Genomic DNA, 26,286 nt, shown 5'->3' on the forward strand with positions numbered 1-26,286 from the left:
CGGTGGTGTGCACAGCAGGTCCGTGCTAGGCAGTGGCAGGATGCGCCGGCCACAGCTCCGTGGGCAAGGCAGGCAGCAGTTGCCTGGATCTCGGGCTCTCCCCGCCCACCCGGGACAAGGCATCGGCTAACAAAGGACTCCCAGAGTCCACGCCTGCTTCCTCTGCTACGCCCAGCACTGTCCTGTCCTGAGGCTGCTCCCTCACCCTCAGGAATCCCCCGGGCACCACAAACTCTAGCTATCCAAAACCAGACTCATCATCTGCCTGGCAACATGCTGTGGCCCAGTCAGGAATGGCACTGTCCCCTCCAGCTAGGAGCACGGCGGTCGTGCTAGCCTCCCCTCAGAGCGCACTCCTGCCCCCATCCTGTCACCACCGAGCCCGGCAGAGTCCTACTAGCTCTTTCCAGAGAAACACTGCAGCGGCTGGGGTGCTGTGCTCTCCTCCTCCAATCTCTCCCCCAAATCCATCGTCGGCACCATCCGACAAAACAATCTGCTCGTGCTACTCTCCTGCTTAAGTCTCTTCCATGGCTCCTCATTGCCCAGAGCATAAAAATCAGACCCCGACCTCTGTCGGCCATGTCACTGCTGCCCGCCTCTGAGGCCCTGCTGCGCGCGCACACACACACACACACACTGGACCATTCAGGTCCCTGGGTAAACACCAGCCTTTCCTACCCCGCCTCCCCCTTGCTGTTCCCTCCCCACGTCCAAACACTGGGAGGCCCTTCGCTAACGTATGCTGGACATGTGTCACAGGCTACACACTGCACGACATGCTGTAAGTGCTTTACTGGCTGGGGACCAGATGGACTGATGGAACCTCAGGGGAGGGATGCGATACGGACACTGGTGCCCCTGGGAGCACTTTCCCAGCATCCTGGCAAGCCCATTATTCCTCATCCAAGCTCCCCTCTTCCAGGAAGCAGCTTGCGGCCACTCCTGGCTGGGTGGGGTGTGTCCCAGCTCTGTCTCCCTCTGCAGTGCGTTCTGGGCTCTGCTAACTGACGAGGCCAAGGCAACTTCGGCTGGCTGACAAGGTCACAGCAGAAGGCCTGCCTCAGCGAGGCGTGAGGAGGACAGCTGCGGTCCTCTTGGTGGTTTTAGGTTTGTTGGGAACTACACTCTGCGTAAGAAAGCCGGAGCTTCCTGGTGGCCCCGCTAACAATTGCTGTATTCCTAATTTTAGGAAAGAACGCTTAGTCTCATTATCCCCAAAATGTCCAGTACTTTGTAAAATTTTAATCAAGCAGAATGCTAGTGTGGGAGAAGGCGTTAATGCTTTATACAAGGTTGAGCTGTTTGTGAAAAAGAATTAAAAGGCAACAGGCTCCCTGGTATATACTTCCCACTAGAATAAAGATAAATGTTATTAAAGCTTTAATTCAATATATGCTACAAATACTACAATGGTTAGGATGTCAAAACTGTGGAATAGACCTAAGTGAACATTTAAATAAGTACAATAAAGAAATTAGAGTTACAGAAAGAACTGCAAAGAGGGGATACATTTTAAAAAGGGCCTGCTTTGAACTTGGGGCTTCTAGTAAAGATTAGATTAGGAAGGTACTGTTCTAGCTTGTGTAGCCAATTTCTGCATAGCTCGACAGCACTCCAGGCCTTGGCATGTGTGGGCAGCCCATTGTCTCGCACCTGTCTGTGATTGTAACCCATGCTCTGAATGTGCCCTTGAAAATCAAAGAAATTATAATTAGAAAAAAAATGGATAACAGACTTATTATTGTGAGAAAAAAGTCATTATGTGGCATATGATATGAAAATGAAGTCTGGTGCTCCAGAGCCAGAGCCATGCCATCAGCCTTGCTATGAGTGTGTCTCATTTCTTTGAGCGCTAACACCTCTCACACCTTGGGGCCCCTGGACTGGCTGGAGCTGGTCTCCGGCAGCTAACTCTGTCCTGAACCGCAGCCGTCTGGTGACCTGGCTCGGAACATCCTGATGTGATGACGTGTCTCAGATATGCAAAGAGTGGCCAGCCCAGTCATTGGCTGAATCATGCTCTGCCCAGTGCCCCAAGGAAGAGATGAGACTGCAGACGGCAGGGAAGAAAGCAATGATTTCCTGGCTTTGGGACTTCAAAAGCACAGGCCCATAATGGAAACGAGATGACTTAAGGCACAGATAGATAAAATATTTGGGGGAAAACATAAGTAAAAGTCAATTAGCAAAAAGGAGGAATGAAGAGAGAAGAGCAGGCAAGTGAGAGCACAAGAGAGGGATCTTGGGCCCCAGTGCCAGGGCCAAACCCCTGCATAGGTTTGCAGGATTTAAAACGTGCGCAACTCATGCCTGGATTGTTGAGTAATACCCAGAGCAGGAACAGCTTCAAGGTGTGTCTGCAGAGCCAAGACCTCAGACAACCACACAGGCGTCTGCTTATGGTGGAGAAGTGGTGGAGAGAGCCTCAGGGCTGCATTTGGGAATGGGAAACCTCCCTGCACCCCAGAGGGCCTGTCTGGGCTGCTGCCTGGGGACCAGATGGAATGACGCAAGTCTCAGGGGACAGACGCAGTGTGGACACTGGTGAGCAGAGAGAATGCTCTCCCAACGTCTTGGCGGTCTATAAGCCTCTCAGAACTCAGCTGTGGGAGTGGGGGTTCAGTAATTAAGATGCCCACCGCCCACATCAGTGCCTGGGCTCCACCCCCAGCTCTGCTCCTGACCCCAGTGTCCTGCTAATGTGGATTCTGGGGGGCAGCGGTGATGGCTCAAGTAATTGGAGTCCTCTGCCACATGGGAGAGCCACGCTGAGTCCCCTGCTCCTGCTTTGGCCCCAGCTGTTGTAGGCATTTGGAGAATAAATCCGCATATGGGAACGATCTCGCACACATGCTCTCTCTCCCTTCCTCTCCTCTCCCCCTCCCTCCCCATCTCTCTGCCTCTCAAATAAATAATTTAGAAAAAGTTCTGCCATGACTGTGTGGAAAGAGGAAATCTCAAAAGGTTATTTCTGGCACTCAGGAAAAATGGGGACTCAAAACAGAAATCACACTCTTGCGATATTTCCTGCACAGATTTGTACCTGTCACTCCGATTTCCTGAGCCCCGGGCTTCCTTCCCTGTTGGGTGCGGCATCGTGGGGGAAGTCCAGGTCATCTCATTCACATACACACACATGTGCACACACACACATGTGCACACACACACACACACCCCACGGCTACTGCACACTGGACTCCATCAGGACTGGGGAATTAGCATTGGGAAGTGCCTGGGCATGAACCTAGGGACCAAAGGAATGGGAGGCGGGGGTGTGGATGGTGAAGCAACAGCCTCAGGCAGCAGCTCCCAGAAGCGGAAGCCCAGCCGGTCCAGGCTGGGCTCCCACTGCCCCTGCTGTTGATTTCCTCAGGGTCCCTCCATCCCTCCTTTCCCCAGCCCTTGGCCCCAGGCAGGAAGGCAGCACAGAACCAGCACGGACTTCATTGGAGACACACCAGACTCCACCTGTACCAACGCAGGATCCCAGCGCCCGGTCCCGCTCCATCTGTCCTGCGCCCAGCCCAGCCTCTGCGAAGGCAGCCCGAGGACAGAGCTGCTGAGCCTCTGGGAAAGCCTGCAGGCTCAGTTTCCCCAAGGTGGACTCCATTTGCTCTGGGCTGACGCCTGCTTCCTGACAGCACTCTGTCCACATCTCTGAGGGCTCCAGATCTCCGGGAAGGGACTCCTGGGTGCTGAGGGGCTCTGAGCACTGCACAGGCTCCAGCCTTGAAGAAGGACTCCATGGATGCAGGACCCCAGGCCCTCAGGCAGCTCTCCAGGCACAGGGACTGGCTCCCGGAAGAGTTCTATGTCCTTGAGAAAGACTCCATGTCCTTGAGAAAATATAGCTCGTCTCTGGTCCCTGGGAAGGCTCCACGCCCTCGGGACGAACCCCGGGACAGGCTTGTATTCCCAAGGGCCAGGCCCAAAGCTCCCCTCAGCTGGCACAGATGCTGCTGACGGTGGCCCCTCCTGGGCCCACAAGGCCCAGCTCTTCCTGCTCATTGATGCACAGCTGGTACCCGCAGCCCCGGGCCCGGGCGCCAGAGGGGACCCGGGGGTCGGCTTTGGCACGAGGGGGCAGCAGGAAGCCCACACTGCCAGCGATGAGCATATGCCAAATGCTGTGAATGTAGAAGTAGTTGTCCCGGGTCTCCACAAATGCGTACAGCAGGATGGCGCTGCCCGCAATAAGGCTGCCCGGGCACAGGTAGAAAAGCCAGCGACGCCACGTGGGTGGGTAGCAGTGCCGGCGGCGGACGCTGCGCACTGTCTGGGGGAGGCAGAGAAGTGGGGCTCAGCAACGCGAAGGCCTGGGACCCAAACCAGAGCTGGGCACTCACAGGTTTCCCCCGAGCCCGGGCTATGAGCTAAGGCACCTGCCAAGATTGATGTGGGCACTGTGAGCAGCAGGTGACAGAGACAGAGCCCAAGCCCACCCACAGCTGGGGACCAGAGACCCAGGGCCCTGCATCCAGGTCTGGCTGGGACTAACCGCCCCCCACCCCAGCCCCTTCCACTCTTACCCAGGCTGTGGCCAAGATCCCCAGGGCGAAGAGGCTGGGTCCAAGCAGGTTCCAGAGTCCATGTCGGTCAAGCTGCAGAGCCATGGACAGCAGCATAGCTCCCAACAGATACAGCACCTAGAGAAAGAGCTCTCCCAGGCCTGGGCTAGAGCCGGGTGACAGCACTCCCCAGGCTGGGCCAGGCTGGCGACGGGCTCTAGGAAAAGCCCCCAGGGAGAGGTGAAGAGTGGACTTGGGCAGGCCCTGGCCATGGCTGTCCCCCAGGGCCCGCTCCGGACTGACCTGCTTGACCACAGGCTGTAAACGAGCCATGGCGATGACAGTGACCCACACGGACATCAGGGAGCCCAGGAAGTCACAGAACTGCAGCACATCGTAGTCCATGATGCAGAACACCACGATGCCTGGCTGGTCGCACGCGTGATAGAACTGGGGAAGAAGCGCCAGCACTCAGAGAACTTGGAGCAGAGGGCACGGAGCAGGGCTAGGAGAAGCCTGACTCCCCCACGCCTGAGGAGAATGCGATGGGGAGGCCCGGTGTGCTTCACCCACCCCATGTGTGTTCAGCCTCACCCTGGACCTCACGTGGCTAAGCTTCCTGCTCCTGGAACGTGCTGTGCAGAATGCAGGTCGGGGGCTACAGATCACTCAAGCAAAGGCCAATCCTTCCCTGACACCTCACGCTCACCATGGGTCCCACCCACGGGCCCCATCCCTGGCCGAAGCTTGGGAGGTTGGCCCCGGCCTCTTGGCCAAACCCAGACCCAAACCTCTGCATGTCTATTTCCCGGGTAGCTCAGACTCTGAAACGGGCTTCACTCGGGACCTACACTGACTGGCACCCTTCATCTGCTCCCACTCGATGCGGGGATGGGGGTAGTAAGAAAAAGGCAGGCCCCACAGCCGGGGAGAGAAGCATGTCCCTCACACCCCGGGGAAGAGCACAGGGAAGGGCGGCCTGTGATGGCCATGGAAGCAGGGTCAAGAAGAAAATCTAAAGTCTACAGTAGGGAAGGCGTGGCCTCCGGGCCACCTGCCCCATGCTTCCTGGCCTGCACGCTCCCACACGTGGCTGGCCCTGGTGCTCCGGATGAATCCAGATCTCCCTCTCCTTTAGACAGGGCCCTCACTCTCCTGTACATTTCTCTCATTGAATAAAAAGCCTAAAACTTTTTTTAAAAAATCTACAATAGGAGAAAAAGGGGCTCTGACCTCTATAAATTTTATCAAAATCTACTCATTGGAGCTAAGCTTGAGACAGGCCAGCAGACATTAGGAAAGTTTAAGATTCTGTGACTCGATCTTGATCTCTGACCCCCACACATCTCAGGGCATCTTGTGCCAGGGCCGGACTGAAGTCCATCGGGCTGCACTGAAGCTGGGGCAGGAAGGTTAAGTGCGGCACCCCAGGTGGCTTTGGAGTGGCTTGAAGATTAATAGCAGAGACTGCTTCAGCCCGAGTCAGCCTATCATTTTACTAACAGACACGTAAATCACAAGGGCTCCGTACCCATAAAAGAGGCAGCTTCTCAGAGACCTCAACAACACAGGTCCTGGAGGCAGGAGGAGGGCTGTGAGCAGGGCCATGGATAGCCAGTCCATAGCTCCGGAAAGAGACAGCTGAGCACCACCACAAGCCTCCATGTCACAACAGCGGTAACCAGAGACTCGAGCGGGGACTACAGACCGGCAGCCCGTGCTTCCTCAGGGAGGGCGCCCGGGACGGCTTGCTGCAATTGCCTGCATCCCCTGTGAATGCCAGCAGCCTGCTCTTTACTGCGCTCTCCGCAGTGTGGCACAGACGGCACCAGGAGACCACCCCTTCCCCATGCTCTTCCCCACGGCCTCAGGGCTGCCTTTTTCCTTAGCTGCCCACCCCAGCCTTGGGTAGAAGGGGATGAAGAGGGCCAGTTAGTGCAAGGCCTGAGAGTGAAGCCCACAGGGTGTGGGCTCTTAGGGAGAACTGGGAACGTGCAGGAAAGGTGGGGGTCAAGGTGGGTTTGGCCAAGAGGCTAGAGCTGGGCTCTTTCTCAAATGCGTTCATCCACTGGGACTCAATTTAGTTTCTGAACAAATCAGTAGTTTGGTCTTTTTCTCTTTTAGCTATAGGACATTGATTAGTCTCTACTTCCATGACCAGAAGCAAATACTACAGGCAACCAAATTACCCAGTACTATTTTGTGATTAAAAACCTTCGTTTAAAGCATTAAAGCTTCCTTTAAAGCAGTCGCACTGTAGGCCTGACCAAATACTTGTGCCATTTATCTTTCACATTTATAAAAGGAAATGCCCAAAACTTTCTGGAAAAGATACTTGTCACAGATTTCCACATTTCCAGGAAGGAAGGAGACACGCCAACAGAGAAAATGGCAAAGCTGAGTCCCGGGACATTGCAGACACATCTGGGGAAGGACTCAGGGCCAACTTTCTCCTACGAATTCCTCTGCACTAAAGCGGGGAGGGAGCATTGTGGCACAGTGGGTTAAGCCCACATCCCATATCAGAATGCAGGTTCAAGTCCTAGCTACTCCACTTACTATCCAGTTTCCTGCTAAGAAAGCAGCAGGTGATGGCCCAAGTGCTTGGATCCCTGCATCCAACCTGGAGGCCCCAGACTGAGCTTTAGCTTCCTGGTTTCCAGCCTCAGATATTGTAGGCACTTGGGGAATGAACCAGCTGATGGAAGATCGATCTCTCTCTCTCTCTCTCTCTCTCTCCTCTCTCTGCCTTGCAAATAAATAAATCTTTATAAAAAGAGTAGGAGATGGGGCTGGCGCTGTGGCGTAGTGGGTAAAGCCGCCACCTGCAGTGCTGGCATCCCATATGGGTGCTGGTTCGAGACCCAGCTGCTCCACTTCTGATCCAGCTCTATGCAATGGCCTGGGAAAGCAGTAGAGGATGGCCCAAGTGCTTCAGCCCCTGCACCCATGTGGGAGACCCGGAAGAAGCTCCTGGCTCTTCGCTCCTGGCTTTGGATCGGCAGCCCATTGGGGAGAGAACCAGCAAATGGAAAACCTCACTCTCTCTCTCTGCCTCTCCTTCTCTCTCTGTGTAACTCTTTCAAATAAATAAAATAAATCTTTTAAAAAAAGAGAGAGAGAGTAGGAGGAAATGGAGATACTATCTCTGAGATGGAGAGGTTTTAGGGGAATCAGCTCACTGCTGTTCTGTGACTGATTATTCTCCAATCACATTAACAGGTCAAAGCAATGGTTAAAAACTGTGGAAAGGCGGGTAAAGCCACCGTCTGCATCCCATATGGGCACTGGTTCGAGATCCAGCTGCTCCATTTCCGATCCAGCTCTCTGCTATGGCCTGGGAAAGCAGTGGAAGATGGCCCAAGTCCTTGGACCCCTGCACCCGCATGGGAGACTTGGAAGAAGCTCCGGTCTCCTGGCTTTGGATTAGCACAGCTCTGGCCATTGCGGCCAACTGGGGAGTGAACCAGCAGATGGAGGACCTCTCTCCCTCTCTGCCTTTCCTTCTCTCTCTGTGTAACTCTGACTTTCAAATAAATAAATAAATCTTGAAAAGAAAGGAAGGGAGGAAGGAAGGAAGGAAGGAAGGAAGGAAGGAAGGAAGGAAGGAAGGAAGGAAGGAAGGAAAGACACCACTGCATACCGTGGAGAAGAACATAGTGAAAGTGTAGACGGAAGCTTCCAGCACGTAGCGGCTCCGAATGGCCAGGACCACGGGTGGCAAGAACATGAGGTTGCTCAGGCAGAGCAGCAGGGTGGACAGCAGCTGGAATCCGTAGGTGAGCGCATCCGCACTGTCCGTGCAGCCCCAGCCCCGCCACCCTGCAGGCGGGAAGGCACAGGATGGAAAGGGACAGAGGCCGCCCTGGCTTCAGCAGACACTTCTGTTTGAGGCCTCTCGTCAAACCCCAGTCACGGCCAGTGACAGCGCTCTCTGCCCTCCCATGCTCTCCAAACCCATCCCCAGTTCCGGTGGCCCCCACCCCGCCCGGCAGGGCCACCCCTCCAGCCGCTCCCTCCAGCCGCCTCACCAGCCTTGCACTCGCAAGCCGCGTACAGGTAGTTGTGTGTGCGCAGCAGCTTGCACTGGCCGTAGGGCCCGCAGTCGTCCACACACGGGGACAGGAAGGTGCGCAGCCGCACTTCGGCTGTTGCATTGCGGCACCGCACGAACCTGCGCATACACTCGCTGTCAGCTGAGGCCCCCTGGGCCACGCCACCAGGCCCTGCCCATCCTCAGCCCCACTGTGCCCAGTGCTGCTCACCGAGGCCCTGCCCCACACAGGGAGCGGAGGGTCAGGAACCAGGTCCCTGTCTGCGGGAATGGGATTCGCAGCCTGGCCACTCTGGAGGTGGCACTGACAGAGAGAAGGAAGCCAGCCAGGGACTCTGAAAGAAGGGAAAAGGGGGGACCCGTGACAGGGAGGTGGGGTCAGTGAGGAGTCGGGACCCAAGCATCCTCACCCACCTGCCCCCCGCTTCCCAGGCATTGGGCCTGTCCTTCCTCCACACCTTCCCCCATGACTCCCACGGGGGACTTCCTGCCTCCTCTCCTCCCTGTTGCTCACCCCACCTTTGGAACAGGTCACCGCTGCATCGCCCAGGCTCAAGGGCACCTCGTGAGTCAGGCAGCCGAACACCGTCACATTTTCCTGCCGCAGGGAGCTCTGGGGGGCGTGGATATAAAGATGAGGCTCCCACACCCTGCAGTCTGCCCGCCCCCACACTCCTACACCTGTTCACCCCTCTGGACAGCCCGTTCCTCCAGGTGCTCCCCTCGAGGCTGCTCCCTCACCTCCATTCCTAAAGCAGAAAAACTGAAAACGTCAGACCGTCCTCAGCAGAAAGCTTTCAAGGACTCGCGAGAAGGCAAGGGCAAGTCTGAACCTTCTTTGATTCAGGAGACAGATGCCCCCTGCTTCAATGGGGAGGGGAGCTGCTGCCACACGCGGGAGCTAGTGTGGGCAGAGGTATGGTGAGGCTCTCGGTCACCTTCACCTGGGACAGCAGGCAGGATGGGGGTGGATAACGTGGCTGCCAGGAGGCTGCTTACTAAATACATAAAACGGGACGAGACAAACGCCAGAGAGACGCGTTTAAATCCAGGGAGGAAAATCAAGTCTGTCCCTCAATGTGGGCCTTATATTTGGGACTGACTTCCACACCACCAAAGCACGGTCGGTTTCCAGATCGGTGCGTCCACAAGGTAAAAGTTCACCAGCGTCTCCAGAGAGCAGCATCCAAGCCGGCGGCTCTCAGGCCCACTCTCATCACAGCAGCACGGCGTGCAGCTGCGCACCCTGTCCTCAACCACTGGCTGGGTTCCACGCACCCTGCTTATAACTCCCTCAACACAAGCCCAGGGCAAGGCGCCAAAGCATTACTCAATGAAAGTCATTCCAAGAGGGGGACAAAAGCGGGGGGGAAATGTCTCTGGGTATGCAGTTCCCTGATCCAAATGTCCTGTTCTTGATCCAAATTTTTAAAAAGTCAAAATATTTGGATGGAAAGATCAGGATCTCTGGCTGGGAAACAGTACATTAGCTCATGGATCAGAGTCAAGCTGAAGACAGTCTCCAATGGGGATGAGTGCTGCAGTGCTTATGGGAATCCCATATAGGCACAGGTTCGAGTCTTGGTTGCTCCAGTTCTAATCTAGCTCCCTGCTTAAATGCGCCTGGAAAAGCAATGGAAGATGGCCCAACTGCTGGGCCCTGCCACCCACATGGGAGACCTGAATGGAGTTCCTGGCTCCTGGCTTCAGCCTGGAACAGCCCCAGCTGTTGTGACTATTTGGGGAATGAACTAGCAGGATGGAAAATATCTTTCTATTTCCCTTGCTCTCTCTCTCTGTCACTTTGTCTTTAAAATAAATATTTAAATCTTTAAAAAAAAGAAAAAATTCTCCAACGGACCAACAGGGTTCTACTCTCATTCCAGTCTTATTCCACGCTAATAATATTTTTAAAAAATATTTATTTACTTATTTGAAAGTCAGAGTTACACAGAGCAAGAAGGAGAGGCAGAGAGAGAGAGAGGTCTTCCATCCGCTGGTTCACTCCCCAATTGGCTGCAACGGCCAGAGCTGCGCCGATCTGAAGCCAGGAACCAGGAGCTTCCTCCAGGTCTCCCACGCAGGTACAGGGGCCCAAGGACTTGGGCCATCTTCTACTGCTTTCCCAGGCCATAGCAGAGAGCTGGATCAGAAATGGAGCAGCCAGAACTCAAACAGGTGTCCATATGGGATGCCGGCACTGCAGGCAGCAGCTTTACCCACCACGCCACTGCGCTGGCACCCCACACTGACAATATTGATTAAGAGGTACAGAAAGCTGGTTTGCCAAATGTACAAATTATACAAAACGGAGAAGGCCTAAGGCCCAGGCTAGTATAAGACAATGCCCTCAATTTGTATTAGGAATCCTTCTATTCAAGTTCAAAGTTCACTGCAAAAATAAAAGATGGGGAACTGGCACTGTGGTGTAGCAGGTAAAGCCACCACCTATGATGCTGGCATCCCATACGAGCACTGGTTTGAGTACTGGTTACTCTACTTTTGATCCAGCTCCCTGCTAAAGTGCCTGGGAAAGCAGTGGAGAATGATCCAAGTACTTGGATCCCTGCACCCATGTGGGAGAACTGGATGAAGCTCCTGGCTCCTGGCTTTGGCCTGACCCAGCTCTGGCTGTTGCAGCCATCTGGGGAATGAACCAGCGGACAAGATCTCTCTCTCTCTCTCTCTCTCTCTCTCTCTCTCTATATATATATATATATATATATATATATATATATATATGTCAGTCTCTCTCTCTTTCTCTGTAACTCTAACTTTCAAATAAATCTTAAAAAAAAAAAAAAATACTTGTGGCCAGCACCGTGGCTCACTTGGTTAATTCTCTGGCTGCAGTGCCAGCATCCCATATGGGCACCAGTTCTAGTCCCAGTTGCTCCTCTTCCGGTCCAGCTCTCTGCGGTGGCTCGGAAAGGCAGTGGAGGATGGCCCAAGTGCTTGGGCCCCTGCACCCGAATGGGAGACTGGGAGGAGGCACCTGGCTCCTGGCTTTGGATTGGCACAGCGCCGGCCATTGCAGCCATTTGGGAAGTGAGCCAATAGAAGAAAGACCTTTCTCTCTGTCTCTCTCTCTCTCTCTCTCTCTCTCTCTCACTGTCTGACTCTATCTGTCAAATAAAAAAAAAAAGATACAAGATGAGAAGTGTCTGCAGTTCATAGGCTCAAGGCACCAAAATGTGTGCCCCTTGATTACAACTGGATATGCCAGGCAGTTCATGGGGAGAGCAACTGCAAAGGTGTCTACTGAAAAGATAAATAGTTGTGTGAGGCGTTTTCCCCCTTCTGACATCCTATTACTTTTATGACATTAAAAAAAGGCATCTCAGTTCAAGTCTCAGCTGCTTCTCTTCCAATCCAGCTCCCTGCCATGGCCTGGGAAAGCAGTGGAGGATGGCCCAAGTCGTTGGGCCCCTGCACCCACATGGGGGACCTGGAGGAAGCTCCTGGCTCCTGGCTTCAGATCGGCCTTTGTGGCCATTTGGGGAGTGAACCAGAGGATGGAAGTCCTCTCTCTCTCTCTCTCTCTCTCTCTCTCTGACTCTGACTTTCAAATAAAATAAATAAATCTTTAAAAAAAAAAAAAGGCATCTGATTATTTTTGGAGAGTAAGAAGGAAGGACAGGGGAAAGGTCCAGGGATCTGAGTCCACTGCCAGCCCTAGATGATCCCACAGGCGGTGATGGAGGCAAGTCCCACTGCCTGCCACCCTGGTCAGGCCACGTCAGACCACTGCGTCACGGCCATGGCAACCACAGACATGCGAGCAGAGAAGAGGCCTGGGAGCAGGGCCGCTGAGGCCCAGAGGCTGCTGGGGGCTGTTAAAGCGGGACAGGGATGGAGGGAGTGTGCCACGCCCAGGCGAGATGGTCATAACAGGAACCTGCAGGGAAAGGCGGTCTGAGAACACTGTGCTGGCTGCTCAATTTCTCCATAAACCGACAGCTGACTAAAAACCACAGTCTTTTAATTAAAAGGAAAAATGACAGGGACAGATTTACTGGCTGTGACTTTTGGGGCAAAAAAGCAACCAGTGGGTAAAAAATTCACAGGGGCAGACTGCGATGGAATGTCAGGACTGCTTTCAGCAGCAGCAGGAGCATTCCAAACGTGGTGACCTCCCCATCACCAGAGACACGCAAGGAAAAGCCAACGGCCCCTGGGAGACCTGAGCAAGTGGGAGGCTCTCCACAGCACCGGGAGGTCCTCGACCACTCTGTGTTGCCCTGGCTGACCCAGCTCACTCATGGCAAAGTCAATGCTCAGAGCATGCTTGTTGGCCAGAACTGGGCTAAGACACAATCCCTCATTGTAAGGATGGGTGGACACAACCTGGATGGGCTTCCTGGAGGAGGTCTGGGCCCCCACACCCCTGACAGTGGCCTCTCTGAGCTCCTCACAGGGCAACCTCCCCACGTCTGCCAGGAGTACCACGTTGAGCTGGAGCTCCAGGCTGAAGACGCCTCCACTGTCCAGCACTGGCAACAGCCTCAGGGCGAACACGGCTGGGCGCTCAGGGGGAAGGGCCACGCTGGGACCAAAGAAGATGTAGAAGTGGACAGAGAAGGTGTCCAGCTCGTTGCGCAGGGTCGGGCGTACTGGCCAGCAGTGCTCAGGTGGCGATGTGGTCCCGGGCCCCATCACGGATGTCCCAAGGGATGGTGGCTCAGGGGGCAGTGCCTGGTTGCCCAATGACTGGGGCATGTTCATGGCAGCTCCAGGGACCAGGGCACGAGACAAGCTGGGCTGTGGGCACTCTGTGAGGGGCACAAGAAACCAGAGTTAGGGCCTGCAGCCTCACCACAAACCAGATATGAGCCATACAGAATTTAGCAAAGGGTGGGGAGGGCGAGAACTAGGACGCTGATGTCCTTGGGAATGTGGGTGCCCAGGGAGGTAATGGCAGGGCCCAGGGGTTCCCAGTGGTCACAGCTAAGAGAATGTCATTTTGGAGGGAGTCAACGCCATCTGTCCTTTCACAGGGGCAGTGAAAACAGAGAAACAGGTAACTAAGTGCGGCAGGCCTTCTCCCTGATCTGTACAAGCTTTGGCCCGCACATTGTCGCAGAGGCCCTGGCTGTCCCTGCCCACCCTAGGAACTGAAAAAGATTAAATCAAGGAAAGTAATGACGGCCTTCAGTTGTCCCGAGTCAGATGCAGGGGAAAAAAAAAAAAAAAGGAGGAGGAGGAGGAAATGATAGGAAGGCCTTCCAGCGACTTGGAGCTGCGGGTGGGAGAGCTACAGGGAGTGCGAAGGAGCCTGGATGGGGTGGGGGAGACTGCAGGGGCGAGGGTCAATGAACACGGCCTCGCACACCACTGCCAGGCAGCCATCTGCACAGGTGGGTGCTGGAGCAGGTGCGGGGGTTCTGACCTTGCAAGCGCACACACAGCTGGAAGCGGATGGTCCTGCCAGGGCCCCGGGATGGCGTCTCCACACGCACGTAGACCCAGTGCCCCCAGGGGGGCAGCGCCAGCTCCAGCTGGCATACTGAGGCTCCGCCGCAGGCTACCGAGCTTGAGTTGTGCAGCGGTGGGGCCTTGGGACGTAGGCGCAGTGTCAGGGGGCAGGCAGACACCCCGCGGCCCCCCACACACACCAGATGCGCTGAAACCCTGTAAGTGAAGCTGGGCACAAAGACCCTGGGCAGAGGAGAGGTTGGGGGTAAGAAAGGATGAACAGAGAGGTGAGAGGGACACCAGGATGCACAAACAGCAGGAGGAAGGGCACAGGGAGGGAGGAGGGACACAGCAGGGCAGCCGGGAGGAGGAAGGCAGGGTCCAACCCACACCCTGGGGACGTGGGGCCGCCCGGAGTCCAGTTTGACAGGAGGGAGAGCAGGGCCAGGCAGGTGGGCTGAGAAGCTGAGAGAGGACCCTGCCGTCTGTCTGAAGCCAGAGCAGGAAGAGAGAAAGGGCCGGGTTTGGGGGCGCATTGGACTTACTTGTACAGGGCTGAACGATTGTGGGGGGAGAGGGTTTGCTCGGAGGGACGACCAGGAACCAGGACAGCCACATCCAGTAAACGCCGGACAATCAGCTGCGGCTGCAGGAGATACTGACACTCATCCTGGAGACCCTGGGACAAAAGCAGGAATGGTGGGGAGGCGACAGACAGCAGGGCGCTATTAAACCAAGGCAAACAGGAACTGTTGGGAGGGGCCGGGAGAAACCCTCCAGCCCCGGCCTGAGGCCTCTCTCAGCTCAGGACCCTACCTGCCTGAGCAGTCATCTCTGATCATCTCCATACTACCCAGGCCTGCGTGATCTGCTGCGAGCCTCAGTATTAGGGGATTTCTGAGACTAGAGGCTGCTGTTCACTTACGGGGTTGTTCTGACCAGGGCATACCCCCAAATCCTGCTCTGGAATGAAAGTTCCAGGCCCTGACACCCCACGCAGCTCCACTCCATGGAACGAGCCAGCCACGGCACTGACCAGCAAAGCCCCACAGGCTGGAAGGAGGACTCAGTAGATGCCAGGCCAGAAGAGCTCAGTGCCCCCTGCCTGGGATCTCCCTGTGTCTCCTGCATCATTGCCTCCCCCATGCCTAGAACAGCACCTAGCACCCAGTAGGTGCCAAAAAACTGCCACTGCATTAAAGAAGGGACACCTCTCAGAGAGCTCCTGAACCAACCTGGGTGCTTTCTACCTCTGATGTCGAAAGCCGATGTCCCTCACCTTTGGCGTCAAACCGTAAAAGTGAAAAATACTCTAACAAGTCGTTCCATGGACCTCACTGCCTAAGGCAAGGATCCCAAGAATCACCTTAGGGTGAATGAGTCCCAGGAGCTGAGGCTCTCACTCCGGAGGTGGCCCATTTCCTCACCAGACCACCAGGGGAAGAAATACCTCGTCCACGATTTGCTTGCTGTTGGTTTAACTACAGGGTCAGCACGCATGCCCTCTCTGGTTAGGGCGTGCTCCTTCCTTCAATCTGTAACATGCACATCCAGCTCCCTCTTTAATGAGGAGGGAGTGTCCAGTTACGGAGACCAGGGGAGGAGGAGCGGGGGTGTGGCAACCTCCATCCCGTGATGAGGTCAGAGAATGGGCACCAGAAGTCAGGTGCTCTAGAGCTCCCAAGGCAGAAGTGAGAGAATCCAAGGCCAAGGCAACTTCCGCAGCCACAGGAGGAATGCAGCCAAAGCACAGGAGCCCAAGAACCAGGAGAGTCAAAAATGAGAAGTGCGTGGGAGGCAGCAGGAAAGATCCCGGCGTGCAAGGCAGGCAGCTGCACTCTTAGCCTGTCCTCCTCGGGCTAGCCTGGGCTTCTTTAGAAAGGACAGGGCAAGGGGGACAGTGTAGGCTCCGACTGGGCTTGCAGACTCAAGAGGCCTGATGACACAGACCTTCTCTGTAGGAGCAGCCCAGAACCCACACAACCCCTGCCCAACCGTCAGCACTGATCAACAGAGGAGTGCTGGACAGACTGCAGAAGGCCAGCGTGGAAGCAGGGAGACCAGGTCCCGTGGTGGCCCCAGAGAAGGCTGAGAGGAGGGGAGGGTATGCCCAAAGAGGAGATGAAGAGGAGACGCACTCAAGGCATGCTCTAGAAGTAGAGCCCACAAAACTTTTCCTTTATGGAATGGCTCTGGGGGAATAGGGGGAAAAGAAGAACCAAGGATGAGACTTAAATTTGGGATCTGAGCAATTGCTAGATGACAGTACCGTTTACTGAGAAAAAGATTCGAGAAGGACGAGCCGAGGACTAGCAGAAGTGAAATGCGTACCATGGAGTGCCACACTTCCACCTTTGTTTAGATTTGGACGTACTGAGCTGGAGACATTTCTCAGACATCCAACTGGAGATGCCAGGCGTGCAGTTACAGTCTGAGATTTGTGGAAAGTGGGCCTGGCTGGAGACGCCAACTCCTACATGGTACAGCGCTACAGACACCAAGCAAGAGGGTGGGAAAACTAGACAGAAGCTGTCCCGGGACCAAGCATTAAGTCACTATAATCACACCAATCGAACAGAGAAGCCAGAAAGCAGACAGGGGAGGAGTGGACGGTGGGCAGGAAGAAAACCAGGAGAGTCTTGTAAAGTCACAAAGGCCAAGAGGAGAAAGTGTTTCTAGAAGGAAAGAGTAATACAAGGAGCTGGTTAACAGCTAGTTGCTAGTTAACTCCCGGGAGGGAACTGGGGACTGGGAGGGAAAGATGGGAAGACTTACTTTTCACTGTCTGCCTTTCGTACCTTTCGAATGCTGTACCAGGTGTTTATGTTACCTATTTAGAATATAAAACAAGATAACTTAGAAGGGGGGGAAGCAGCAGCAGCACCATTAGCTGATTTTAACTACTTTAGCTGAGCTATTGAGTCATGATTGGTCCTTCTAGACGTACAATCTGTTTCTTGCTTTCCTCCTAGTTGTTTTCATTCTTTTACTTGCTTTTGTTTACTTTCAAATCTTAGACCTGGGAAGAGGACTCATTCGAGAGAAACCTGTGGGCCACCGTTTGGGAGGACATTTCCCTTACGAGCCATTTGGGTGCCAGCTGGTATCTGGCAGTCCCCACAGCACAAGCTCCAAGACGAGAACCGGCAAGGAGAAGGCGGCGGGAGGACAAGGAGTGGCTGGTAGGAAGAAGTGTACAGGACAGGAAGAGAAATGAGATGAGTCTGGGCTACTACAGTCTGGGAGGTGTCGGAAGGCAACAAAAATCTGCCACGGTTCACCATGTGCCAGGCCCTATGCTGAGTGCTAGGAACGCACAGCGAGGAACACAGACACAGGGACGCGAGCCCAGGAGAGGGACCTGGACCAGGTGAGCCACTTCCCTCCTACAGTCCCTCAAGGCTCCTTGTCACCCTCAGGCTTCAGTTCTAACCCCTAAAGGCCCTTAATGATCTGGCCTCTGCTCACCCCTCTATTTTCCTCATGTACCACCCACTGCCCAGCCCACACTGAACTACCTCCATTCTCCCACCGAGCCTTTGGTCATGCCACTCTCACACCTGGACACCTTTCCCTGTCTCCTCAACTCCAGGCCTCACTGCCTAGCAGTTCCTAATTTCACTGCTACCATACTCCCAAGCCGAGCCATCTCTCCTAAAGACGAGGGGCTAAAGGAAGAGCTGAGCGCATCCCCAAACCTGAGGAAGGCCCTCGAAATTGCACTGCCTTCTTATCGCTGGTACTCATTAGCGTGAGTCCCCACCCAGTCCACGAGCCCACATAACTTCCCATGTTTGTCAAGCCCTACAGGAAATCAGAAGCATAGTACAAAGAGGAAACAACTTTGGAAGATGGAGGAATGCCCAGACAAAGAACCATAGGCTTGAGTCTCAGAAATTGGCCAGAGTCGGGATTGCTGAAGACTTGAATTCCAAGTAGTGCCATATGATTCCAGGTGGTGATCAAATTCTTAGGAGCAGACAGAAGATCTCTCTGGAACAAGCCTAACTGAAGAGCTACATCCCGCATGGTGTCCAGGCAGGCTGCTACTCACCGGCAAGGTGGAACCGTGCCCTTCTAAGTCTTACCTAACCCCTGGGGAGCTCTGGGCTGGGGCTTCCCTTGCGGTACCAAGTCCCCCAGGTCCTACTTGCTGTACTAGATATAAATGGTCAGGACAGGCCTGGTTCTTCGCCCACTGCCCAGATCCCTTTGGTCTGAGCACTCAATCACCCTTCAGGTTCTGAGCTGACTTTCTCTGTGCTGTCCTGACTCCCCCTTGTCACAATATGACAGCCATGAGCAACTCTGACCACTCCCAACCAGGCCTCAGCTCCCAGGCCTAGGCCTCCTGCTCACCCAGAAATGTTTTCAGGAACTAGAGCAGGGCTTCAGCAGCAGTCTCCCTGTCAGCTCTCACTAAGTGAATTCAGCATTAAAGCTGGCATCAGGGTCAAGCTCTTTGGGATCTGGCCCAAGACCTGTGAAGACATTCCTCCTCATAGAGGAAAAAGAGGCCTTTGTTCTGACAGTAGTCGAGGCCCACCCAGAACCCAGAGCCTTTTCCTACCTGCTCTCATCCAGGGGGTCCCCTGGTCTAGACAGAGAAGTCTCTTGTATGAGGATTCTCAAAAAGCTCATGGAAAATGCATATTATGAAAAAATTATGCATGGATTTCAATTTCTTGCACCAAAATAAACTTTTTAATTCCATTTTTGTTGAAGTTTTTGACGTGTCCTCATACATCACTCTCAGGAAAAACAGGTGTGTGACTATGAAGGCCTCCAGAGACTAACTCAGCCCTGGTTCTCATCTCTGCCAATGGCAGGGCCAGTGCACCTGTCCCTGTGTGATTCCCCATGCAAAGGCAATAGGCAGCACCTATTGTGAACACTGGACTACAGAAGGAGGACAAAAGCGAGCCTGATGCAGGCCCAGAGTCCTCACCCTCAGGGAACTCAACAAGGAAAGAGACATCTGAGTCAGATCTTCTGACGGGAAGGTTGTATCCTGCTGAATTCTCAATGACCAAACTACATTCTACAATGTCCTACTGCTGAAGTCCTTGCTCTGCCCATGCAGGGTCCTTCACCCTCACCACGGCCCCACATAAGTGGCCACCCCACTCTGACAATGGCCTGCTCATCACACCTTCCCTTCCCAGCACTGAACAGGAGTGGGAAACCCACAGATCCCCTCACTACGAGGAGGAGGTCTGGCCTAACACAGGAGATCACCAGGAAAACATGGTGACACCTCCTTCCTATCCAACCAGAGAAGCCTCCTAACCTTGGAACCCGCCTTCAGACTTTAACAACCTCCACTCTAGGGAACCAGTGCTGATAGCCTCAGGGAAAGGAGACGACAGTCGAGATGGACACCAGCTGCCCAAAGCATCCTGTGAGCGGGAAAGGGCTTCTCTTCCGGTCTACTGTAGGGTTGTGGGGAGCTGTCTGAAGTCAGGAAGGAACAGGAATATATTCTCCTAGATGGACTAGAGACTGGGTGGTAGAGCCTTCAGGTCTATCGGGGCTGTCACCCACCAAGGTGTAGAACAACACCAAGCCTGGGTTTGTACAACACATGGGCCCATCCGCAGCTCACTTTGGACCATCTGGATTAACCCTGTGCCTTCCAGCAGGAAGGGACACTACTCTCCAGTGCCAAAGTCTCCGATTCCAGACTCCAGGCTTTCCCTTCAGCTGAGCTGGACCCTCCTATGTCCTCCCAGGGCTCCCAAGTTGCCGCCTGAAGACTGTGGCCTCTGGCCCACCAGGGGACCTGCTGGCCTCTAGGCACGCCTCACCCCAGCCACCCTCATGCTGTTGCCCACCCTGGACAATGCTGGTATTCCAGGCAGCCTGTGGGGGGCTTCAGCAGAGATGGGAAGGCAGCTCTGGCCCTTCCAGCCCTGGGCAGCTTCCACCCACCTTGACAGAGATGTGGCCATGGGCCTGGGGAAGGTGGGCAGCCAGGAACCAGTCCCCAGGTAAGGGGCTGCTGACGTTAAAGATGCCTGAGGTGCGGTTGGGCAGTGTCCAGCTGAGGGTCAGTGAGAAAACCCCAGGCACAGCTGTGTCCCCTGGGAAGTGTGTATGTAGAGGGTTGATGACAGGGGGTGCTCCAGACCGGAAGTACCTGGGGGACCAGAATCAGGAGAGGAGGAAAACAGGCAGTGGGGTGGGAGATGAGAAACAGAGAGAAGAAAGAACAGTCACTCATCACCAGTAAAAACAATTGGATTCCCATACCAACACATATAACAAAGTGGTTCCAGGTCAGGGGTCAGGCCATTGAGGTGAGAGGTCATCTCAGGCACTCACACAGTTATACAGTTGTCAGGAAGTGGTCAGGTGACAGAGGTCATGGCCCGCACTCAGGCACCTTTCAGTCTGGACAAGGGTCAGGGTCAAGGGTCAGTTTAGACACTCAAAGTCACACTTGGGTTGGGAAGAGGTCCGGGTTGGAAGTGGGGACTGCAAGGTTACCTCAGACACTCACACAGTCACACTCTGGTCTGGGCAGTGGTCTCCAAAGGTTCCCCCCTGCTCCTTGAAGATGATGAGGTTCCAAACAGCCAGGAATGTGTCCTCGGGAATGTGGAAGTGGAAGAGCTCGGTGCTGGCAAAGGAGCGGAAAGGGCTCAGCTTGCGGGGTGAGCAGGTGGAGTAGTCAGTCAGGAAAAGGCCTCCTGGGACGCAGGGGAAAGAGAAAGGCACGGGTGGGACAGAGGGCACTTCCCAAGGCCACAGGCCTGCCAGCCTTCCTCACCAAGAACAGCAACTCCACCCATGCTCTCCACTGGGCAGGAGCTGGGTCCTGTGCTGCCCCAGCCGCCACCTGGCTTCATCCTCACAGTGGCCTTGTAAAAATAAAACTCTTTTCACAGATAAGGAAACTGGCCCTCAGACTTCAACCAAACTTCAGATTTGTCTAAAGCCAAACTCGGGACCTTTTAAACAAGCTCACAGCCATTCTCTCACTTAAGAGCCTTGTTCTCTTACCATGTCTAACAACACAGAAATGTGGGAGGTGTGTGTGTGTAAGTGTGTGTGTGTGAGTGCATGTGAGTGTGAGTTGTATGTGTGAGTGTGTGAGCGTATGAGTATGTGTGTGTATGAGTGTGTGTGTGAGTGTGTGTGTGTGTGTGTGTTGGCAGGGGCTCCTAAGCCACTGAGCAGCCTAGAACTCCACCTGTGGGGCTCAGGAGTCAGCATGGCACTGTGTAACTTCCCTGTTTATTTTCTTCCCCTTTTCTGTCCCTCTGTGGTCTGAAGCAGTAAAAACCCTCAGAAGCTTCACAAGAGCTGTCTGTGTACTGGCGCAGGGCAGGAGCGGGGAGGGGAAAGTGTGGTGAGGCTGCAAGGGGCCTGCTTGGGTGGCAGAGGCGAGAACAGGAGCTGGCAGGCCACCGTGAGAGTCCCCAAGAAAGGAGGAAAGAGAGGCATCAGGCCCTCTGGGATCAGAGGGAGCAGCCAGGGGGTGTTTCCCCAGAGGGGGCCCCCCGTGAGGCAGTCAGCTGGTGACCCAGTGGGACTATTCAGAGCAGGCCGGGCTAGGAAGAGGGGAGGAAGTGGCCATTTCTACCTGAAATGCCGCGATAACTGGCCATGACTGTCAGGCACAGAGCCAAGGTGAGCAGGAAAACCGTGTCACCAGCAAGCCAGGCAAACACACTACAGCAGTGAGAATGACCCAGTAGCTTATCTGGATGAGGGAAGAGGCCCCCAAAAGCAGGCAGGTTCCCCAGAGTGAAGCTTGGGAATCTAGCTACATGGGAGACATCAGCACACCCTCAGAAACACCCAGGGGAGTGCCTCCAGGCCAGGTGACAGCTACCTGCAGGACAGGCTAAGGGTCAGGCAGAGGAGAGACTCAGCTGGGGAGTCTTCTTGCCAAGCAGAAAATACCCACGGGACTTACCTAGTCTGACACCTTCAACTCTGGATATGGGAAACATGACTCCCAATGGGAGCAGCTTGCAGGGAGAGGGTGGCCCCACTGAACTGGAGGAATCTCAAGAGTCACCTTCCAGAAAGCTGCATAACACAGGCAGGAGCTGTCGGCCATAGGCTGGCCTGTGTTCATCTTCAAAATCCACTGCTATACCCAAGGAACAGTCTGTCCAGTTCAGACCACACAATCAGTCTCAGCTGTCAGAATCCAGCCACCTTGCAAGCTGAGCTGTACCTGGGATCCCAGAGAGATTCATAGAGCAGCTTCCAGAGTTCAGAGGAGACACACCCAAGAGGGCTGAAGGGAAAAGGAACCAACCTGATGGGGGAGACAGGTTTCCTAAGAGCCCTAACCATCACAACGGGAGGCAGAAGGCCAAGAGAACAGCCTGGACACAATGGTTACAAGAATTCCGAGCTCTGGAGCTCCCTCTACTGGGGTTAGCGAAGGGCTGCTCTCCTCAAAGTAGGTCCCAGGGGTGGGTCATCTGTCGGTCGGCCCCTCAGTGAAGACCCTCAGAGAAAAGCAGCTGTGGCCCTTTGAGAAACAGGGGCAGATAAGCACAAAGACCCCTGCAATCCATAGCATCGCGGATAACTGGGGTCTAGCTAAGCCATCCCCAGGTGGCCAGCACCTAGAGGTCACAGACTAGGTGAGTGGGGGAAGGAGTGGGCAGCAGCTAGGAACAACAGGAGGAACCTAGAAGAAGTTTTGAGGGCAGATGCTTGAGCAAGAGTGCCCGGCCCCCCTCACCCCAAGCTTTGGCTTGGAGTTGGAACAGGGCCTACCAGAGCTGTGTCCCAGGGGAAGCATGACAAGGCCCGGCCAAGTTCAGACAGACCTGTCCTGAATGCCCCAGTACTGCTATGATGAAGTTAGGGTGATTCCCTAATACTATCCAAACCACCCCTCTACACACACACACACACACACAGGTTGAGGCAGACCCAGCTACTGATAGCACTAGGTAGAACAAAAGGTCATTTCTTGGAATGGAAAGGCATGCCTGGGTTATCAACCGGGCAGATAAGCCCAAAGAAAAGATCAAAAGATCAGGGATGGAACCAGGAGATCCAGGAGGTAACTAAAATGAGATCAAGGCAACAATAAGCATTTGTGCAGTTGTATGCTGATGGTCCAGTGACACTGCCGGGCCCTCCTCTGGCAAACCTATCACCGCCACTAAGTACAGAGCACCCTTCAAAGGCACTGGCTCTGTTCTCAATCAGCCCTGCCAGCCATTGGCCTAGTCGATGCTCTTTTCCAGCTTCACTGCAGTTCTCCCCAGAGCACCTGCTCCTGCTCCTGGGCAATCCGGCTTTGATCCCCCAACTTTCAGCTTCCTACACTCTGGCTATCAGTCACCCTCTTCCCTAGCCAAGCACTCAGTGCAAGCTCAGTGGGCTCATGAGCCAAGAAGCCACGATGGCAAGGATGGACGCTATGAACTGGCCTCAGCAGTATGGCCTCTCCCTGACCAAATCTGAAAATCTGATTGTCTACTGCCTCTGCTGAGTGCCCAACCTACCAGCAGCAGTAATTAACACCACACTCCCCCCACTCCCGCTCCTCCCTTCAAGGAGAAGGGCTGGCTGCAGAGGGGTACTTGTACCAGAGGACTTCAGAAAGTTTGTAGAAGATGCAATTAAAAGATAAGTTTCTTTTGGTGCAAAAAATTTTGAAATATTTGCCATTTTTTCTTTTATTTTTTTTTAGTTTTTTTATTTTTATTTTTATTAGTTTTTTTGACAGGCAGAGTGGACAGTGAGAGAGAGAGACAGAGAGAAGGTCTTCCTTTTTGCCGTTGGTTCACTCTCCAATGGCCGCCGCGGCTGGCGCGCTGCGGCCAGCACACCGCGCTGATCCGATGGCAGGAGCCAGGTGCTTCTCCTGGTCTCCCATGAGGGTGCAGGGCCCAAGGACTTGGGCCATCCTCCACTGCACTCCCTGGCCACAGCAGAGAGCTGGCCTGGAAGAGGGGCAACCGGGACAGAATCCGATGCCCCGGCCGGGACTAGAACCCGGTGTGTGCCGACGCCGCAAGGCGGAGGATTAGCCTATTGAGCCGCGGCGCCGGCCCATTTTTTCATAATATACATTTTCCATGAATTTTTGAAGACACTTCATATATGATTTCAATGTTTTTTACATCAAAATAAACTTACCTTTTAATTCCATTTTCCCACAGACTTTTTGAAGTACCTTCCATATACACTATGGGAGGCACCCCACACCACCTTCAACCTGAGACTCCATTTCTGAAGGTAACACTTCAGTGATCTGTCCATTTGAGGAACAGGCTGAGCTGAAGTGAAATGTGTGTTGGCCACGACATATCCCTTCCCCTCACAAAATAACCTAGGCATTGAGAGGATATCTTGGCTCACGTGCAGCCCACATAATATCCGTGTGCCCACGCTCACCAACACACAAGCAAGTGTACACGCTGTACGTGCCCATGTTCCCACAGATCCCTCGGTCACACACAGACATGTAAGTGTCCAGATGCCTCTGCAGGGGCCGTGACCTTCGGTGGGCACTCACCTCCAGGCCCCTGGAGCTCACCCAAACCCAGCCCCACCCCCTCTGTTAGCTGCTTCTGCCAGAGGCCATCAGGCACATCTCCATCCTCATTGAGGGCCACCTGCAGAGGTGGCTGTGGAATGGGACTGTGAAAACTACAGTCATTTCATGGTGGGGCCTTGGAGCAAGACTTGTTCCTCCTTCCACATTCCAAGAAGAAGTTAGGCCTCTCCCTCTCCCATCCAAGTCACTTCCTCCCTGGAGAGTGGCCCTAGGCTGACACCTGGCCAACGAGGAACAGTTCGTGGATGAAGCCCCCTTGTGGGCAGACTGGGAAGAAGAAAGGTTGTGCATGGAGTGTCTCTCCACTTGGGTCTGTTTCACCATTAGGCATCTATTGCAGTGGGAACACACACACGCGCACACACACATATACATACTCACACACACACAAAGGCACCCTTTCTCTAGCCCCAGCAATGCCACTTACAACCTGTAAACAAACTGCTGGCTCACCGGGCCTCAGTTTCCCCATTTGTAAAATGGTCTCTGAGCATCCACTCTGCTGTAAAATGTATCAGCAATTTTCCCTAGGCAAACCAAGATTCTTCAAAACAAGAGCCACTGCAAGAAGAAAACTCATTATAATGGCAACGAATCCATGCCCATCTGTTACCTGTTATCTTCTAAACTGTTTTTACTGAACCCTGCTTGAATGCTTGCCCAATATTGCAAAGCTTTAGACTATTTTTGAGAGAGGCCGCAAGGCCAAGACTTCCCTGAGGAAAAAAAAAGAGTTAAAGTGGGATCCCAACGGACACCAGGAAAGAAACCCTGGAATCTATCAGCCACCTGCTGAACCTCAAACCTAATTACCCTTCTTTTGAGTCTGCCAATTCCTCCCGGGTAGAAGACTTCGCTCCTCCCTCTCCCCTCAACCCCTTCTCCCAGAGCTCTGGTTCCCCAGCTCCTGAATCTCTCCAGCCCACCCACTCCTGCCTGATCCCCCTCCCTGCTGGCAAGCTCTCCTGCTTCTGCACTCACCGGCCCCTGGGCCAAGGACAGAGAACAGCAACAGCAGCAATAGGGCTGGCGGGAGCTGGGGCCCAGACCTGAGTCGAGGCTGGGAGAGGGGCAGAGTATGAGAGAGAGGGGGGCCCGGTGGGGAGGACTTGGGAAAACACAGAGAAGCGGGCAAAGGCTGGCACAACGGGTTGGGCTGGGCTGCGTACCGGGGCTTGAACAAGGGCAGGGAGTGGGATGGAAGAGGAGGCTGTGATAAGGGCGGGAGCGAGGGCTGGGGCTGGGCCAGGGGCTTAAGTAAACACTGGCCACCGGGCCGGGACAGGAGCTGGGCTGGGATTTGTGCCAGCGGATGGAACAAGGGCCGAGGGAGGGATGAGAAAAAGGCCAGCGGCAGGCACTGGGGTTGGAGAGGGGGTCTGGGTTGGAACCCGGACCTTGGCATTCGCAGGGATCCCGGCCAGGGCTGGGACCGATTTGGGACGCGGGTCGAAGGCGGGGCCGGAGGCCAAGGCCAAGATTGGGATAGGACAAGGGGCCGCGACAAGGGCTGGGCCATGGCCCGGGGCGGGGGCGGGGCCGGACAGGCCAGCGCGGGGCGCTCGCAGAGCTGACCCGCGGCTCCGCTCCCCACCCCTGCGGGGTGGCCTCCGGTGTCCTCGCGGGCCCGGGGCGGGGGTTCGGGACCTGGGTGGGAGTTCAGGCCTGGGCGACTCCGGGCTGCGCTGAACCGGCGATAACCAGGCCCCGCGGCGGCAGCGGCCTGGGCCTGACGTCAGCGTGACGCTCCGCCCCCGGCCAGT

At 54.7% G+C, this 26,286-nt stretch overlaps 1 protein-coding gene across 7 annotated transcripts; it reads right to left on the minus strand.

Moving 5' to 3' along the window:
- Nucleotides 1-1,368: 1,368 nt before the first annotated feature.
- TMEM8B (transmembrane protein 8B) lies at nucleotides 1,369-26,247 on the minus strand. 7 transcript variants are annotated; one of them, XM_062207971.1, is made up of 13 exons: nucleotides 25,505-26,071; nucleotides 20,483-20,672; nucleotides 19,912-20,119; nucleotides 14,526-14,659; nucleotides 13,955-14,223; nucleotides 13,012-13,337; nucleotides 9,085-9,178; nucleotides 8,777-8,900; nucleotides 8,543-8,685; nucleotides 8,155-8,333; nucleotides 4,815-4,961; nucleotides 4,533-4,649; nucleotides 1,369-4,279 (listed from the first exon to the last, which is right to left on the minus strand). In XM_062207971.1, the coding sequence occupies exons 1-13, from the start codon at nucleotides 26,040-26,042 to the stop codon at nucleotides 3,944-3,946; spliced, it is 2,805 nt and encodes a 934-aa protein (XP_062063955.1). In that variant the 5' UTR covers nucleotides 26,043-26,071; the 3' UTR covers nucleotides 1,369-3,943. The 7 variants fall into 7 exon arrangements, with proteins under 7 accessions (XP_062063955.1, XP_062063957.1, XP_062063959.1 ...); XM_062207973.1 differs by lacking the exons at nucleotides 13,955-14,223; nucleotides 19,912-20,119; nucleotides 20,483-20,672 and adding an exon at nucleotides 26,171-26,247 and having other exon boundaries at nucleotides 25,505-25,583; XM_062207975.1 differs by lacking the exons at nucleotides 13,955-14,223; nucleotides 19,912-20,119; nucleotides 20,483-20,672 and having other exon boundaries at nucleotides 25,921-25,934.
- Nucleotides 26,248-26,286: the final 39 nt, after the last annotated feature.

This window comes from Lepus europaeus, chromosome 12, assembly GCF_033115175.1.
Source record: "Lepus europaeus isolate LE1 chromosome 12, mLepTim1.pri, whole genome shotgun sequence".
NCBI classification, from domain to species: domain Eukaryota; kingdom Metazoa; phylum Chordata; class Mammalia; order Lagomorpha; family Leporidae; genus Lepus; species Lepus europaeus.

Coding starts and splice junctions, on each gene's coding strand:
- TMEM8B (XM_062207971.1), bottom strand. CDS start 26,042: ATGGCCCAGCCCTTGTCGCGGCCCCTTGTCCTATCCCAATCTTGGCCT. Junction 14,660..19,911: donor ATGGCCACATCTCTGTCAAG/GTGGGTGGAAGC, acceptor CTTTTGTCCCAG/GGTCTCCAGGATGAGTGTCA. Junction 4,962..8,154: donor TCACTATGTTCTTCTCCACG/GTATGCAGTGGT, acceptor CTTCTTCCCCAG/TTCTATCACGCGTGCGACCA.